The 19,309-nt window shown below is 44.9% G+C and overlaps 1 protein-coding gene across 6 annotated transcripts in view; it reads left to right on the forward strand.

Moving 5' to 3' along the window:
* Nucleotides 1-19,309, forward strand: part of LOC126539327 (metal cation symporter ZIP14) — a 179,801-nt gene that overhangs the window by 1,027 nt on the left and 159,465 nt on the right. For 5 of the 6 annotated variants that reach the window (XR_008614318.2, XR_008614317.2, XR_008614319.2 and 2 more), the window contains exon 2: nucleotides 16,620-16,745. The exons of the other annotated variant lie outside the window; for it this stretch is intronic. Coding sequence is in view for 2 of the 5 variants with exons in the window: in XM_055075577.2 (XP_054931552.1) it covers nucleotides 16,620-16,745 (126 nt within the window). In the remaining 3 variants the exon portion in view is untranslated. The remainder of the gene's footprint in view (nucleotides 1-16,619; nucleotides 16,746-19,309) is intronic. 6 annotated transcript variants of the gene reach the window in all.

Raw genomic sequence — 19,309 nt, forward strand, 5'->3', positions numbered from 1 at the left:
CGGCTTAGCCGTGTCTGAGGAAAAGGGGATCCTGGGGGTTGAGCCGAAGCTGGGTGCTTGGACCTTTAAGGCCCCCCGGCGGAGGCAACACACCTCTTCGGCCTCGGCTTCACATAGACGGCACCTCCAGGCTGACCCACCTGGAGGACATCGGCAGTCGCCTTTTCCTGTCTCTCCCTCCTCGAATCTTCGTCTTTATCTCTCACTTTTTGACCTTTCCTGTCTCCTTCTCTCTTCTTTTTACTTCCTTTCTCCTGGCGGCAAGGGTTAACCCTGTGTGGCTATCCAACCTTGGGTACACCATATTCGGTTATAGTGACGGCGTACGACTGGCGTCGTGCAGACTTGTACGCAAGCTCTGCCGCGTCCCCTCGTTGGGCTCCGTGGTGGGCGGTCGGCGCTGTTGCCGAATGCATACATTTTTCATGGAAACTTCTTTCCCCTCCCTTACTGATCGCCCTCAGAAACGAGGGCGCACCGAAGATGTCTTCAAGTTTTTTGGACGCCAAACCCAGAACTTTCCCCGCTTCCATGTTATTCATTCCGAAAAGCCAAACAAAGCAGTGCGAAACATCTCACCATTCCTTGTTTCAAAGTCCCTAACTGATATTTTTGGTCCAGGTTACAAAGTGTCGAGGATGGCAAGCGGCGACCTCCTCTTGGAGCTCCGCGATGCAAAACAGTATGAGAAACTACCGCAACTAGTGTCATTTGGAGTGACCCCCATAACAGTAACCCCGCACCGCACAATGAACACCACCCGTGGTGTTGTGTCAGATGATGATTTGCTTGAGCTGACTGAAGCGGAACTACTGGAGGGCTTCAGCGAACAAAATGTGATCAATGTCAGAAGAATTAAGATGAGGCGGGATGGTAAAGAGATTCAGACAAAGCACCTAATAATTACATTTGGATCAAGTATCTTGCCCGAATCAATCGAGGCCGGGTACATCAAGCTCCGTGTCAGGCCGTACGTGCCAAACCCACTCCGATGTTTCAAATGCCAGCGCTTCGGCCACAGCTCGCAGAGCTGCCGAGGCCGCCAAACATGTGCAAAATGCAGTGCCCACGAACACACATCTGAAGCTTGTGAGAATGCTCTCCACTGTGTAAACTGTGATGGGGAGCACGCCGCGTACTCGCGGGCGTGCCCATCCTGGAAAAAAGAAAAGGAAATTGTAACAGTTAAAGTAAAGGAAAATATAAGTTTCAAGGAGGCACGCAGGCGGGTATCGTACCTGCCCAAGAAAACCTTTGCCGATGTGGCGCGTCAGGGGGCAGCGTCACAACGGCCTCCGGCGGCTGTCCGACCCACAGGCAGTGAGTCGGCAGTTACGCCATCTGCCCCCGCGGCGGTTGCAGCTAGCGCTGCTCCGTCGACCCAGAATGAGGCACCACCGACCCCGAAGGTGGCCGCCGCCGAGGCTGTCCCAACATCCCCGGCCCCTTCCAGCGCTGGCAACAGCCGGCGCAGCCAGATCCCTCAGGGAGCCCCATCGACCTCCGGGCTGGTGGGCGCAGGGGTCTTGCCCTCCAAGGCGGGACTCTCTCGGGAAACATCTCGCTCGCAAGAGCACGTGTCCGGCGCCTCACAAGAGGCAATGGACACTACACCCATCCTCAAGGCGCACCAAGCGCCTAAGGAGCGTCGAGGTTCCCTCGAACGCTTCAAAAAGAGTAAAACCCCGGTTACAGGGCCTCGAAAGAGCTCTGGAACCTAAGCTCTGAAATCTCTGTAATTAATACTTCTGTTTCCGTATACACAGCACTTATTTACTACCAATATGGATACACCAATAATTCAATGGAACGTCAGAGGACTTCTCAGGAACCTTGATGACGTGCAAGAGCTTATCCAAAAACACAATCCAAAAGTGCTGTGTCTACAGGAAACACACTTAAAACCACAACACACAAACTTTCTCCGACCGTATGTCACGTTCCGCAAAGATCGCGATGATGCTGTCGTATCATCAGGCGGTGTTGCCATTTTGGTTCATAAAAATATTTCCTGTCAGCGTTTACAGCTACAAACGCCCCTTGAGGCAGTGGCGGTTCGAGCTGTTCTTTTAAATAAACTCGTCACCATATGTTCCATTTATATACCCCCACACTACAAACTAAGCAAACATGAATTTCAGTCCTTCATAAACGAGTTGCCAGAACCTTACGTTGTACTTGGGGATTTCAATGCGCACAGCTCCCTGTGGGGCGACTCTCGTATAGATGCGCGAGGTCGTCTTGTTGAACAGTTCCTTTTTTCTTGTGGTGCGTGCCTTCTGAATAAGAAGGAACCCACATATTACTCTCTAGCAAACAGAACCTTTTCTTCAATCGATCTCAGCATAGTCTCTCCTTCTATTCTGCCCGAACTCGAATGGGAAGTTACAAAGAACCCTTACGGAAGCGATCACTTCCCCATACTACTACGAACACCTCAAGAAAACGAATATCCACCACAGACACCTCGGTGGAAGATTGAGACAGCTGATTGGGACAAATTTCGAACTCTTACTGGTATCTCATGGCATGACATCTCCTCGTTAGAAATTGATGCAGCTGTGGAGTATTTTACAGCCTTTATAATAGATGCCGCATCTAAATGCATATCACAAGCAAATGGCCTCTCGTGCAAACGGCGCGTCCCGTGGTGGACCGACGATTGTAGGATCGCACGTAGAAAACAGAACAAAGCGTGGGGTTTGCTACGCGCTTCTCCCACTGCAGAAAATCTTATCAACTTTAAGAAAGTGAAATCCGAAGGCAGGCGAACCCGCCGACAGGCCAGAAGAGAAAGCTGGCGGAAGTTTTTATCGGGCATCAACTCGTACACAGATGAGGCCAAAGTCTGGAGCAGGGTTATTAGGATAATAGGGCGACAAGCACAATCACTCCCTCTGGTAAACACACGAGGCGATACCCTGCAAGCTCAGGCAGACTCACTTGGGGAGCACTTTGAGGGCGTCTCGAGCTCAACCCATTATTCTCAGTCCTTTCTCAAATATAAACAGATAGAAGAATGTAAGCCAATAATTAGAAACTCCAGGCAGAATGAACCCTATAACCGGCCTTTCAGTATTGCCGAGTTGAGAGCTGCGTTGAACACATGCAAAAGCACTGCACCGGGACCTGACGGAGTCATGTATGATATGATCAGAAGCTTACATGCTGACACACAAGTTACACTACTCACACTTTACAACACTATTTTAGCTACGGGATACCTCCCATCTACATGGAAAGAGGCGATTGTCGTTCCTGTCCTGGGGCAAGGAAAAGACCCCTCCTTGACAGCAAGTTATCGTCCAATAGCTCTTACGAATTGTTTGTGTAAGCTCTTCGAAAAAATGATTAATCACAGACTCATACACTTCCTTGAATTCAACAATATACTCGATCCCTATCAGTGTGGCTTCAGGCAAGGGCGGTCAACAACAGATCATCTTGTGCGCATTGAAGGATATATTCGCGATGCCTTTGTACACAAACAGTACTTCCTCTCCATATTCCTTGATATGGAGAAGGCATATGATACAACATGGCGTTACGGGATCCTGCGAGATTTGTCGGGAATGGGCATCTGTGGAAATATGTTGAAAATAATTGAAAGCTATTTGTCCAATCGTACCTTCCGTGTAAAAGTTGGCAATGCACTGTCACGTCCCTTTACCCAGGAAACTGGTGTACCCCAGGGAGGCGTGCTCAGCTGCACTCTCTTTATCGTTAAGATGAACACCCTACGTGCTTCACTACCACCTGCCATTTTTTATTCCGTATACGTAGACGATATACAAATAGGCTTCAAATCCTGCAACCTCACAGTATGCGAAAGACAGGTACAGCAAGGCTTGAACAAGGTTTCTAAGTGGGCAGACCAAAACGGATTCAAAGTCAACCCCCACAAAAGTTCTTGTGTTCTCTTCACAAGAAAGAGAGGCCTGGTCCCAGATCCTTGTGTAGAACTGGGCGGACAACAAATTCCTGTAAACAAAGATCACAAATTTCTTGGTGTTATACTTGACTCCAGGCTTACTTTCATTCCGCACATAAAACATCTGAAAGAAAAATGTCTTAGAACAATGAACTTACTTAAAATCCTATCCCACACAACGTGGGGTAGCGACAGACAGTGTTTGTTGAATATTTACAAGAGCCTTGTTCGATCACGGTTAGATTATGGTGCCGTAGCATATCACTCTGCCGCACCGAGCGCACTTAAGATGTTAGACCCCGTTCACCATCTGGGTATCCGTTTGGCCACTGGCGCATTTAGGACAAGCCCTGTTGAAAGCCTATATGTAGAGTCAGATGAGTGGCCACTCCATCTTCAAAGAACAAACATCAGCTTAACATATTTTCTCAAGGTTCGCTCTAATAAGGAACATCCGTGCTTCACAACCGCTAACGACTTGACGTGTGAAACACTTTTTCATAACAGACCCTCTATGAGACTTCCTTTCTCACTGCGTGCAAGAGAACTTTGCACGGAAATGGATGTCCCAGTTCTCGAGCAACGCTTAATGCCTCCAGCTAAGCTAGTACCACCCTGGGAGTGGCAGCTGATAGAGTGTGACACATCCTTTATAGAGGTTACTAAACATGCGCCAGAGCCACATATCAAAATGCATTTCTTGGAGCTCCAGCACAAGTACTCGTGCGCAGAGTTTTACACAGACGCTTCTAAGTCGCATGCCGGGGTGTCCTACGCAGCCATTGGTCCATCCTTCTCGGAATCCGGTGTACTGCACCCTGAAACAAGTATATTTACGGCTGAGGCGCATGCACTATTGTTGGCTGTGAAACATATCAGAAAATCAAATATTCAAAAGACAATTTTATTTACAGACTCCCTAAGTGTCGTAAAAGCCTTGAAGTCACACTGTAAACACAGAAACCCCGTAATAACTGAGCTCTATTCCATTCTCTGTAGAGCGTATATGTCTAACCAGCATGTCATTATATGCTGGGTGCCCGGACATAGGGGCATTGAGGGTAACGTTCTAGCGGACCAGATGGCCACATCCATTTCATTGCATGCAGTTAGTCCTACTGCTTCGGTCCCTGTCACAGATCTGAAACCTTTCTTAAGAAGAAAACTGCGAAACCACTGGCAACGTATGTGGGACGCAGAAGTAAATAACAAACTGCACGTGATAAAACCACAGTTAGGTTCTTGGCCCCCCGTAACAAAATCACGGCGAACAGATGTCCTATTCTGTCGCCTGAGAATAGGACACACATTTGGCACGCATAACTTTCTACTCACTGAAAATGATCCTCCAACCTGCGGTAGATGCGGGGAGAGGCTGACCGTCCTCCACGTCCTCCTGGAGTGTCGGGCAGCCGAATCTGAAAGAAGAAAACATTTTTCCCTAGCATACCGGCAGCACATCCCCCTACATCCCGTAATGCTACTCGGTCCAGAACCTTTATTTGACACCAACACAGTCCTAAGTTTTCTGAAAGATGTTGTCTTGCATGTTTTTAGCCCCACGTGTTCGTAGCGGGTCCTCTCTTCAGAGGATGCCGCTGTGATAGCTCTTTCGTATAGCACGCGCCTCTAGGCCCTTGTGTTTCAAGGGCTCCGGTGAGGCAGCAGTGCTCCAGGTAATTTTACTATCTCATATATCTTTTATTCTGCATCATTCTTTTACGATGGATTTTAATGTTCAAAGTATTCGTCATGAGTCATCGCCATAATTTTATAGCACGTAGATTTTACGCACTTTACAGCGACAATTTTTAGGCCAGTTTACAGCCAAGTCACATCTCCATAATACATCGTCAACATCACCACTTGTCATGGCGCTCTTTGGCCACACCTGGCCCTTGCGCCATTAAACACCACATATCATCATATCATCATCATTGACGTGTAGCTTGCTCCCGTGACAAAGGAAATGGTTTCGTGCTGCTTCATGTTGCGTTGTTTGTTTCCTGTTTCTGAGCCGCGGCGACGAGACCGCGCAGGCTCGGCTTTCTCTGGGGGCTTATTTTTAGAGCTGGCTTTACTGAGCGATGTTGCTTTCATGTTCCTCATGAATATCGCACTTGTTCGGCGTGTGCTAGCAAGTAGTGATGGTTGACCAGTAATAATCCTGGAATGTCCCTGGAATTTTACTGCTAAAGGACGTACATTCCTGAAAAAAAAAAAAAAGCAGAACGTGTAAGACATGTAAATGAAATATTTTTTTGGTTATGCCTTTGGTGTAAAATTGCACATCGTGTATTACGTACTTGTGCAGCCTGCATTTTGTAAATTTAAGTCACTAAAAAAGCAATTTTGTATCTTTGAATAAACTTAATTTATGCTAGCTGGCACCTCATGTTTTGCAAAATATTATTTCAATGCAAAAGTGTAACACATTGACATTTTATGCACTTTATAACTGAGTATTGCTGATAATTGATTCCGAATTCCTCAAAATGTAGGGACCGTAAAATGTCATTAGTTTTTAGTTTGTCTGCCCCTTTGTAGGCATCTGCAGCAGTGTTTCCACATTGATTATGGCTGGCTAAGTGGTTTCCTAATCTCCATTCTGTTTGCAAAATCACGAGAGGCCCTTATCTTTGTTTTCAGGTGGCACTAGTATAGATGATGTGTTGAGTTTACGCAGACGCTGCTATCAGCTATGGGCAGGGAAGGCACACCCCTGTGTCCATGGCTCCTGATAAGTGACATTGTGCCAGCGACACAGTTCTTGACTTTTGTACTTGTAGCAGAGAGCTTGTCCCATAGTGGACTTGAATTATGCTCTGTAATTTCTGTCAACAATTATCCAGTCATATCTATTTCTTCAACTAGTACCCCTGTAAAATCCATGGGCACATCATTTATACTGAATGTTGCATTTCTAGAAACTAAGCAATTCTTCTCATTGCAGCATTTCGTAAATATTTCTAAAGTACCTCTTTTTTTCTTTCATGCACAACCCTGTCTCAGCATCATATGACCAAACCTTCATCGTCTGCAGTACAGATGCTTCTGCTAGCTACCTCCAATTACCCATATATGAGTCAGTGCATTCCATCTTACTGTATCTGCCTACAGATTTCCTAATCTCAATGCTAATCCACTGTTGTCTCTGTGTTTCCCTTCACTAAGCTCTCAGTTTGATAGGCCACTTGTTTTACATGATTTGCCCAACTCCATTTCTTTCTCTTAGATTTGAGCTAGACTATCCCATGTTTGCTCACTAAGCCACACTGCTGTCTTTCTTCCTCATAATGTTAGAGCTATCATTTTTCATTCCATCGCTCGTTGTGTGGCCTTGCATTTGCGTAAACTGAAAATTTTTATTTCTAATAGAACTTGCCAGCTTTTATATCTTGTGTGCCATAAGTCCAGGCACCATTGCTGCTGTGATGGTAGTTGACAGCTCGAAACAGAGTCTGCTTGTTTGTGTCCTTTCTGTTACACTGTCATCACAGTGTCATCAGTTCCTTATCTTCAGGCCTCCCCCCGACTGTGCGACAAAGAAAAACAAAACTTTGCCTGCCACTGTCTCTGGAGATCAAACTCCTGCCTAGGTGGCAATATGCAGTGGTGAGCTGGATCTGCTCACCACTGGGCTATCGTGCATCACTTGCACGTGCTAATTTGTGTGGTGCCTTGTGTACCACGCAGACTTCGAGGGTAGTAGCGTCTGTGCAGGTGTTTTGGACACTACAGCAGGTAGTACTGTAGCAGACGAAGACATGGGCCATTGCAAAAAAGTGAGGGTGTTAGAATAGTGATATTTGTTAATTGAATACAAATATTTTAGAAATATGATCTTCTAACATTGAATAAAGCATTGCATATTCTTCAATTTTTATACAAGGTGAGGTATTAAGCTTGCGTGGAGCCCATTTAGTAAAAAAAGGCTAGCCTAAATTATTTGATATATGCGTACAGTGCTGTTTACTACTGGACATCCGGTCCCTTTGTGGAGTTTGCAAAAAAAGAAGCGATCACTTTCAGTTACCTATGCACCGTGACAATGACAGTAATGGAACAAGGGGGCATGGCTGCTATTTTATAGCGATGCCTTTTTGTGCACCTGAGTTCCCACATTCGACGCCAAGCATCGCTCTGACCGCTCATGAATGCAAAAAGTGCAAAAGCCTTAGGCATAAGCATAGAAAAAGGCATCGCTGCAAAGTAGCAGCCCTGTTCGTTGCCAGATGAACATAGTTTGGTGTGCTCATTTTAGGAGATAAGTGGTGCTACAGAGCTGTACATTGTTTCAATGGAATACAAGCATGGTCACACTGCTCAACTAATCAATTGAATTGTTTAAATGGCGACAAATTTGTAGGCTTCATAAGAGTAAAGCAATCGTATTCACAGTGTTTTTTTTTTACAGGAAAGGAAGGAGCAGCCAATAGAAGCTACTAGATTCAATAGCTTGACAGGCGTACATTGAAGATATTGGTCATTGTGTGTCCCATTTGAACATACGTGAGAAGTTATGGTGCTCAGTTTGTTATTGAGTGGTTTCTAGCACTACATGGTGAGCCAGGATTTGTTGGTATATATTAATAATGATATAGTATGTACACCTTTGCAATTATTTAGTAATATTGCGAGTGTTGACTGCACACTGTGTCAGCGGCCTTGTAGCAGCAAGAAGCACTCCTGAAGTGAACAGCGCTGCAGAATTAAGTCAAACTGGAAATTACCTTGCGCACATGCTCATACTGTTACCGATCCCTCCGTCCCTAGCCACTACAAGACCGTTGATACGCTGGGTGGTCGACGATCAGTGCAGCCTGAATGAGCAGCCCGTGCATGGGCACGCATGCAGCTGTATGAAATATTGCCTACGTCATCTGCATGCCAAATGAAACCTGCCCCAACTCAGTTCTGATCTTTTGTGCTTATCTGTGTGTGTCCAAACTTGGGGAATAGTTTCTCCAGCTTGGAGGTAGGGCCCGCGTATTTCTTTGACAACACATGTTTGAGGACACATTCTGGGCAGCTGTTTCTGCCATTTAGCTCATCACTGCAGTCTTGCTGGCAGCAAAGTCTTGAATACTACACGGGCAGATTCTGTCTCATCCAAGCTCAATATTTTCTCGCTGTTAACATAGCATCTTTGAGCAACCACTTTACATGGTGTCACATTTTGCAGTGTTCCGTGGAGGGATGTGGGGACAGATCAGCAGTAATGAACAAGAGTTTATAGGAAATACGAAAGTAGTTAGCAAGAATGGCAAATTACAAGAACCATGAGTTTACAACTACACATGAAGGTCATGCTAAACCTAGGATGTCAAAGTAGAAAAAATCTGGCCATCACATGGTGTATTGCAGACGGGCAATGGTGGTCAACATAACAAATGATGTCGCCGGCAGAGTATTTGTGGACTGTAGGCTTCCTGGTAAACCTTGATAGTGCATGACAAAGTTGGAGGTGTTGAGTTAGGTCATCGGCCTCTGCAGCTGCTGATGATCGTGGTGCGCTGCAACACCTGAACGGCAGGTTAGCGGGTGGAAGGCATACATCACAGTGCACATCCAGTAGAGCCTCACATTGGTGCAAGTCATTATGCCTTCTTGAAGATACCCTCAGTGACCATCCGAAAAAAAAGTCTTCACCCTTTCAAGGTTAGCTCGCCCCCACCAGCTCGGCAATCTGTTCTTTTCCTTTTTTCTTAGCTCTTTTCGTGTGCCATATATCATATTTTCTTGTGTATAAGTCAATCTTCTTCTGAATTTTTCGTTGGTGCATCTTATAGAATGGTGCGACTTATATACGTTTTTTTTCCCAAAAAGAACTGCTGTCAAAATCTGATTGGATGCTATGGTCACGCGAAGCGCATTGGGTTGACCTCTGGCAGTTGCTAACGGTTATGTGTGCACTATGGAGGTACTGGGTTCTTCTCGTGACCTAGTTGCCGAGCGCCATGCAAGAAGGACAGAGCAGCAACACAAGCGGTAGCAGGCTGACCACGAGTCGACCTACTCCGAAGTCATTGTGTCTGCAGATTGCTTTCAAGATACGGCGATCCGTTGTGCAAACTACGCAGTTACTACCAGAGTAGAAGTTTGATTGATGGTTTGATTGGAGAGGCATTGTAACAGTAAACTTCACCTCCCACCTTATTTTAAACTGTCACTTTTATGCTAAAAAAGGGCTTAAGAAGGGAAGTTGGTTTTAAAGCATTCTTTAAAGCCTCCTTTAGCAAATTTAATAAAACTGCACTATATTGTTGGTTTTTTGGTGCTGATTACACATATGCAATCATTTCTATAATAGGCTAACTAGTTCTAAAGCTAATTCGAAGTAAATTATTATTGTTTCCAGGAGCAGTGTAGCGATGACTACACACTGAAATATTCCTATAGGCACACAGCTCGATACCAGGAAGCAAAAGGTTCATTATGGTAGGAATACTTTTTTGGTGTAACAAAGCATTAACGCTTATACAGTACTACAAAGCCTCGTGTTGAAAGTGTAACAAGCTCATTACTCATGTACAGCCAAGAAAAAGAAAAGGGAGAATCTGCCCCTACCCCCGTGTGCATTATGCATTTAGCTACATGCTGTAAATATTTGATTATAGGTGTCCTGATGGCCATAACGTCACTCCTGAAAGATTGCACGAAGCCCAAAATTTGTGTTTTGTGAAAATGCAAAAAAAGAAACAAAGCAAATTTGAATTGAATACTACAAGAAAAAATATTCAAATATAGGGTCCTGCATATTTTGCTTAACGATATTGCCTAATGATTAAGTGCAAAAACGATTTTGCTCTTAAATTTTGCAGAAAGATGGAATTTTGGAGTCTACATCGTTCAGTGCAGCAGTGGCCACAGTTAATTGCCTGGTTTTTAGGAAAAAGTGCAAATTTGCATATGGAGATTTGAGCTGCTGCCGCAGTGTTGCAGGCATAAACTTATGTCGTCTCTTGCTGGCAGGTGCAGAAAGCAGCATTTTTGTGAGGGTTTGCCGCATGTTCCAGGAGCGGGCAACATGTCACCAGTCAACATGTGAACAATTCAAAACTAGTCAAAATTTGTGAGTCGTGAGTCCCCTGCTGAATATGACACATCATCATCATCATCATTTATTGTCCCTTAAGGACTCCTTTCAGGGTATTACATAAGGGGGGGGGCAAAAGCATCAAGAAACACTGTGGTCATTATTATGCAATGGTTAACTCATTTGTACAACGGTAAACAAAACTTAGTGTACATGCTAGGAGACGATGGGCAAGAAAAATGAAAAAAGAAAGTAAGGTACGAACCGGCAGTAGAAATGGTAGAAGTGGTAGGTTAAGGGTTTAAAAACATGACAATAGGTGTCTAAATTTATCTGGATTACTTTCATTCACTATGCTGTTGGGTAGAGCGTTCCACAATTCAATAGCATCATCATCATCATCATTTATTGTCCCTTAAAGGCCCCTGTTGGGGTATTACATAAGGTGGGAGCGTATACAGGGTAGATAATAAAAACAAACATCATAAAAATATAACACTGCAACACAGGGACATAAAATAAGGCAAAGAACGCGATAGTTAAAATAGTCCTTGTCAATGTTGGCTTTATGCCACAAGCGCCACACACGTCGGTGAATGGTTAGGGCAGCAGGGCGAGTACACAATGGTTACAGGGGGAAAAATCTCAATACAGAAAAAGGGATAAAATTACATATGAGCCCAAATTGGAGCAAAAAGAAACATGTCAACCCAGATGATTTAACAACATCGCCTTAAACCTGTACTCATTAGTTAGTGAATCGGGCAACAGGTTCCAGTCTTCAATTGCGGTCGGGAAGAAGGACTTGTTAAAAGCATTAGTGGAGCCATGAAGTCGTTGGACGCTATTTGAATTGAATAGGCGGCGCGATGTACGAACGGGAGGAGATATAAGGGAACCACGCAAATAGGGAAAATTGAAATATAACCTATGGAATAAACACAGGCGCACAACTTTTCGTCTGAGAGCTAAGGAAGAGAGACCAAGTGATAGTTTAATGAAGCTTACGCTGGAATGAAAGTCGTATGTCGACGATATGAAGCATGCTGCACGGTTCTGGACGGATTCAAGCATGTTAATTAGGTAGGACTGATGACTCCAAATCGCGGATGCATATTCAAGCCTACTGCGGACAAAAGTTTCATATGCCAGTTTTCGTATGTTAGCAGGGGAAGTGGGAAGTGATCTTCTGATAAAACCAAGTGTATGTGAAGCGTCGGCCGTGATTTTAGTGATATGATCAACCCAAGTTAATTTGCTATTGATTTTGATGCCAAGGTAACGATAAGATACAACCTACAATGGGTCCTTAGAAAATAAAGAGTAAGGATAAGTTAAATTAGAGCACTTCCGAGAAATTTGCATAAATACTTGTATGCCAGTCATAGTTTGAAGCGATAAAACAAGCTGCGCGATTCTGCATTGCTTCGGGCGAGTTAATAAGATAAGACTGGTGAGGGTTCCAAATTGCTGAGGCATACTCAAGTTTAGTCCGAATGAATGTTTCATAGGCGAGCTTGCATACGGGAACAGGAGACAGAAAAATAGATCGTTTGAGTAGGCCAAGTGATTTAAAACAGTCGTTAATAAGTTGTTATGTGTGCAGACCACGTAAGCTGATTAGTGATAGTAACGCCTAGATAACGGTAAGAGTCAACTTTAGTCAGGGCTGTGGAATTAAGAAAGTACTGATGGTTAATGATGTCCCGCTTGCGAGTTACACATGTACTTGCACTTGGAAACGTTGAGGGACATGAGCCAAGCAGAGCACCAATTTGCTATTTTGCTTAGGTCTTCCTGGCGTATTAGGTGGTCATTATGGGAGGATATGCATCGATACAAGACGCAGTCATCAGCGAATAACCGAATTGATGAAAGAATGCTATTAGGGAGGTCATTTATAAAAATTAGAAACAAAAGAGGTGCGAGCACAGAGCCCTGTGGTACACCTGACAAGACTGGACTACTTGACGACTTTAGGTTATCGATGACAGTGTGTTGTGAGCGATTTGTGAGAAAACATTCTATCCAGGACAATACAAGTGGGTCGAGATTAAGACAAGCAAGTTTTGCGTTAAGACGTAAATGGGCGACACGATCAAACGCCTTTGCAAAGTCAGGATAGATAACATCGGTTTGGAAACGGGAGTCAAGGTGGAGGTGAAGGTCTGTGGTGAATTCGAACAGCTGCGTTTCACATGAGTGGCCTCGTCTAAATCCATGTTGATTGGGAAAAAAAAAAGAGTGCTTGTCTAAATGAGATGCAATGCTGGAGTACAATATATGCTCTAGTATTTTACAAGGTATGTAAGTTAGGGATATAGGGTGGTAATTACATGGACTGGAACGACTACTGGATTTGTGCACAGGTACAATACTGCTAATTTTCCAATCATTCGGAATAGCGGAAGAGGCAATAGATTGAGTGAAAATCAATTTCAAGAAGCGGCTAGAGTGAGATTTGGTGCCCTTTAAAGCTTTGGCCGTTATGCCGTCTGGGCCTGGCACACTGGAAAGTTTAAGGTTATCGATTAAATTGGAGATTCCTTGAGTATTTATAGTAACAGCCGGCATTTCCGAAAAGTGAGTAGATGGCAACGTAGGAATATCAGTGGGAGGTTCATTAGTGAAAACCGAGCAAAAATAAGAGATCATGACATCGGGACGCTGATTCACTGAAACAGGAGACCCATCCGAGTTGATTAATGCGATACTATGACATGAAGTACGTTTAAGTGATAATGAGTTCCAGAATTTGCGAGGGTTGACACGCAGAATGCTCAGCAGGTCCTGGTGGAAATATTTGCGTTTAGATTGTCTCAGCAAATGTGTGTATTTCCGCAATACTGTAAAGTATTTTCCCCATTTTTGCGGATTGTTGCGTCGTTTGAGTTCGCAGAAAATGTGCTTTTTTTTCCTAGATAGTTTTTTAAGGTTGTTCGAATACCTGAGTCTGCTGGCATCCCTGCGAATTCGTACAAGAGGAACGTGAGCATCAAGAAGAGACAAAAGTTTATGTTTATATAGTAACCAGTTTTGCTCAACTGTTCTGGAAGGGGCTGATTGATGGAAGTCTACAAAAAACGATTCTAGCTGATTGTTAATTTCTGCAAAATTTGATTTATTGTAATCTCGGATGTATTTAGTAGACGGCTGGCGGGTAGGAAGTTCTATAGCTATGTTAAAAAACAAAATGTTGTGATTGCTAACACCTCTAACATATTGTAATGAATTTATTAGTTCATTATTGGTAGTAAGTACTAAATCAAGAATGTTATTACTGTGAGTAGGTCTGGTAACTACTTGGCTAAGATTGTACATAAGAACTGCTTCTAGGAAACCTTTGGACGCGGGGGTTGAAGCGATGCAGTTTTCCCAGTCAATATCCAGAAAGTTGAAGTCGCCGCATAGCACGAGATTAGCACGAGGAAAACGGGAGATTAGATTGGATATGATGGAATTAAGCTCGTTTGTAAATGTAATGTCAGAATCAGGGGGACGGTAACAAGAAATCAGTATGGTCGTGCTTGTCGGCAGTACTATCTTGAGACAAAGGGTCTCGTGGTGACTTTCAGTAGATAAGCGAGAAGAGACCAGCCATTGTTTGACAAATACCAATACCCCCTCCCCCCCCGACGACCGATCCTATCTTGCCTATAAACGGTATATGATGGGTTGTTCAGAAGTTCGTGGTCCTCGATATCAGAGTTTAGCCAAGACTGTGATAACAACAATGTCAGTGTCACCATCCGTGATGATCGTTTCCAGTGTTTCTTTTTTCGGCATGAAGCTTCGAGCATTGGTTCACATAACTTTCATTGTATGAAACATTATGAAAACCGTATGAAAAACGTATGAAAACCGATAAACAGGGTGCCAAAGTTTTAATTCCTACATGGGTGGCCGTGGCCGAACGTGAGCAGACGACAGTCTGCTTCTTTCGGAAGCACATAATTATTATACTAATTCGGAAGCAAATATTTGCTTACTTCAGCCTGTTTATAAACTCTGTCAATAAATATGCACACTAACAGTAGGAAGAAGTGCACTGATCCAAACATCCTTCTTGATTGGTGTCTGCTATTAGCCAATACCAGCTGCGTATTGGAATCTGCTACATTACGAAACAAAGCATCCGGAAAAGAGTGGGGAGCAGGCTTCTATTGAAAAGAGAGTGTTTGAGAGAAAGGTGACTTTGCGCTTCACTTGCGAGATTTACACGCCACGCACAACTGCAAAATTTGGCTGTGATGTTCACAGCAGCGTGTGCTATCCGCAGACTGTGTTTTTTCACCATGCCCGAGGGGTGGTCCGGGGCCCCTTTAAGTGATGCTTTGTGCCAGCCTGTCTTGGTGCAGTTATTTGACACTTGCTTTGTGCTCCAAGCATCAGTTCAGGTTTCCTGTTGGTTGAAAAGAGCTGAACTAACAATGCTAGAGTGAGCTTGCATGCAAAAGAAGAAAATGCCATTGCTGTGACGTGTCAGAATAGGCATCCGCTCACGTCAAGCTTGTGTAGTGAAGGACAGCAGAATATTTCTTTTTTGCATGTCACCTCTGTGAAGTGCACAGTGAATTCTGGTATATGTTCCTACCATAGACTGTTCAGCAGCATATGAATGTGTACATTTACTGTAGATAGACAAGGACACATTCCTGAATGCTTTATTTGCTTCTGAAAAAAGCAAGCACTCCATGTTACTCAAGACAGTTGAGCATGTGTAAAAGAGGGGACAGGTACATTTGAACAATTATTATTCTTACTTTTTATATTGCTTGACAGCTGTTAGCTTGTGGGGCCTTTCAGCGTGAGAGTCAATGCATGAATAGGACACAGAAAATTATAGAAAGGAATAGGGAGGAAAGGCCATCAAAGTAATATATGTTTTGCTGAATATACCATTGGTATATGTTTTTTTCTGTACATTCGTCTGGTCGCTTTCTAGCACTATAGAGTGCTCTTATGGTGCATTCTTGCATTTGGCTGGTCAAAATTGAGTTCTTGGAACAAATTCTCCTAGTCCATTCAGGGCACTGCACTCCATCCAGGTCAGGGCACTTGGAGGTGTTGTCACTTTCATCTTAGAAGTGCGTCCAAGACTTGACTGACTTCTGGTCACATAGCTGCTACAAGTTTCGTTGTTGGCATGGCATCTGGGATGGCCATGGTGGGAGCTCTGTGTGTGAGCGCTTTGTGTTTTTAGAGGCACGTCAGTGATATTGTGTATCCCACTATAACATACCTAACCAATTTTAAGGCTATTTCTTCTGCATCTCTTTTCTTTTGTACTTGTATTTCACTTGTACCCTCGCCTACTACAGCTCTAAATAGGGTGGCAGTATTTGGAAAAAAAAAAATTATATATGCCACTTCTCTTCTATGTCAATGATAAAGACAGCGGTGGGAGCTTTAGTAGGCTTAATCTCGTCTCTCGGCCTACTGGAGATTAGAAGACGAAGAAGTCGTCTCTACGCTTGACTACTAAAACAAGCTGTTTTGTTATATGTGTCCTTGTCTCCTGTCTTTGTTGCACCGTGACATTGGTGGAGGTGCGGGATATGACAACACGATGCTTCGGACCCCTCCTGGGAACTGTTCATCCAGCCAGGACACACTGTTGCCCATTGCAACGCTTCTGCATTGTTTCAGTCGTTGGTTGCAAGGCCTTGCTCTGGAGCTCATCCCCCTGTAGGAACCTTCGTCCACGCGCTGCCCATGGCCAATGCCAACCCGCCACGTGATCCTGAAAGCGTCCATTCATCCAGCCCACCACAGGTAACCCTTCTTCAACCACGGATTCTGGATCGCTTTCACAGTGGTGCCTTTAAAGACGTCAAAGCCTGGCTTGACCAGTTTGAGGGCTTTGCCAAGATCCATGAGTGGAGTTCTAAACAAAAGCTCACCAATGTCTATTTTTCTCTTGGCAGTAGCGCCCGTACGTGGTAGGAAAACTGAGAAGGCAGTCTGTAAACATGGAGTGACTTCTGCCAGCAGCTCCTTGACACTTTTGCGGGTGTCGACCGACGGGACCGTGCCCAGCAGCTAATTGAGTTGTGGGTTCAGAAACCCAACAAAACCATCGCAATGTTCGCCGATGACATGACTCATCTGTGTCACAGAGCCGACCCAAACATGACAGATAAGAACTTATGCTACCTCATGCGTGGCATGAAAGAGCAGTTGTTTGCCAGACTGTTGTGCAATCCACCAAGTACCATGGCTGATTTTATCAAGGAAGCTACTGCTATTGAGCGAGCACTTTATCAATGGTGCAGGCAGTACAATCGCTTGTCCAGCAGCAATGAGGTGAACGCTGCCACGATAACTTTTGACCCTCAGAGCTCTGTGCGATCTGATTAGGGAGATCGTTCACAAAGAAATTCAGAAGCTTGCGAGTCGGGCAACAGGAATAAGCAGTGGCATGTGTCGCGAAAGTTGTACGTAACGAAATCAGCCAAGTGTTCTTGTCTCCGAACCTTAGTCCTGAACCGCATCCCATGAACTATGACGCCGCTACCCGATGTCGTACACCTGCTCACCAACTGTTATGTCGATACCGCCGTACCACCAGCCGTCGACTGCTGCACCTTGGTCACCTCAGGAAGAGCCTCCGCGACGTCTGCAGTTTCGGAAAACAAACGTATGGCGGACTGCAGATCAGCGCTCACTCTGTTTCAGCTGCAGTGATGTCGGCCACATTTCCCTTCCATTGCTGGCATCACGACGTACCATTTCGCCCTCTCCACCCATAATTTGACGGTGGACATGCCAGTGACGACTAGTCGCTACACCACCAAGCTCCTTTTCAAGGGCCTCCAGCCACCTGCTGTCATTTTGATGATTGCCGAGCCAATGACAAGCAGTTGCTTCCGAATCACCAGGCCAACATTGGCTACCGGTCGTGCTGTCCATCTCCTACGCATTCACCTGCACCAATACTCGTTACTCTTACTGACCTCAGGGGCAGGAGGTCATGTTACCCACGCTGGGGAAACTAAAGGCGGCGACCTCCGACGGTAAGGTTGTGAGCTGTCATGACGATGAAAAGCCCCCGTTGCTTCCACTTCAGGATGCTATGAAGCCAATGAGCCATAACAGTGACACAGTTGTAAGCGCAAACCTTATTATTTTTGTTGACGGGCAGCAAGTGACAGCTTTGGTCGACATTGGTGCTGACTTCTCCATAATAAGTTGAGACCCCACAGTTCATCTCAAGAAAGTAAGGACGCCGTGGACAGGGCCCCATATAACGACTGCAGTAGGCCAGTTACTAATGCCTGCCGGACGATGTACGGTGAGAGTCAACATAGGAGGTGCATCTTTCATCGCCACTTTCGTCATTCTCACCTCATGCTGTAAAGATTTGATTATCAGAATGGACTGAGGGAGTATGGTGCGGTCATCAATATCCCTGACCGTTTAGTAACATTTTACCATAACCCTGAGCCAGTTGAGTGCTTAGAACCACCAGGCAACTCATTACACCTTAGTGGTGATGACGATGTCATTCCACCTCGGTCACGCACCCTTGTTCCTGTGGCATGCGACTTGCCATTCGACGGGGAAGGAGTTGCAGACCAAATAACCCCACTGTTATTTACTCACAATACTTCGGTTGCATGAGTCTGTGTCATTAATGGGCATAAGGATTTGTTTCTGACAAATTTTAGCATGGAGCATCGGCACCTTCCAAGGGGGCACGGCTTCGGCCTATTTCAACGGTGTTGCAGATGTTCAAGGCTGCTTTTCAATGCTTGAAGAAGCATCTGCACAAGATCTGGTTCCCGTCCCTGACGTCAGCACTACCTTGCCGGAGGAAGAATGACAAAAACTCGCATTACTAGCAGAGTTCCAGGATTGCTTTGTGTCGACATCAGGAGTCGGTCGTACGCCCTTAACCAAGCACCGAATAATCACTGAAGATATGGCCAGACCAATTCACCAGAACCCTTATTGTGCGGCTTTAAATGAATGTGAGGCGATACAGGACCAAGTAACTAGTATGCTCGAAGACTACATAACTCAACTGTCAAAGAGCCCCTGGGCATTGCCTGTAGTTTTAGTCAAGAAGAAGCATGGTAGCTTGCATTTTTGTGTCGGCTACCACAAGCTAAATCAGGTTACAAAGAAAGCTGTCTACCCACTCCCATGTATAGATGACACCCTTGACCGGCTTCAACACTCTTGTTACTTCTCCTCAATAGACTTGAAAAGTCGTCTCATCATCACCACAACCACCAACACCACTACCACCACCATTATCAGCCCGTTTTATGTCCACTGCAGGACGAAGGCCTCTACCTGCGATTTCCATTAACCCCTGGCCTGCGGCAACCGAT

This window comes from Dermacentor andersoni, chromosome 11 (assembly GCF_023375885.2).
Source record: "Dermacentor andersoni chromosome 11, qqDerAnde1_hic_scaffold, whole genome shotgun sequence".
NCBI lineage: Eukaryota > Metazoa > Arthropoda > Arachnida > Ixodida > Ixodidae > Dermacentor > Dermacentor andersoni.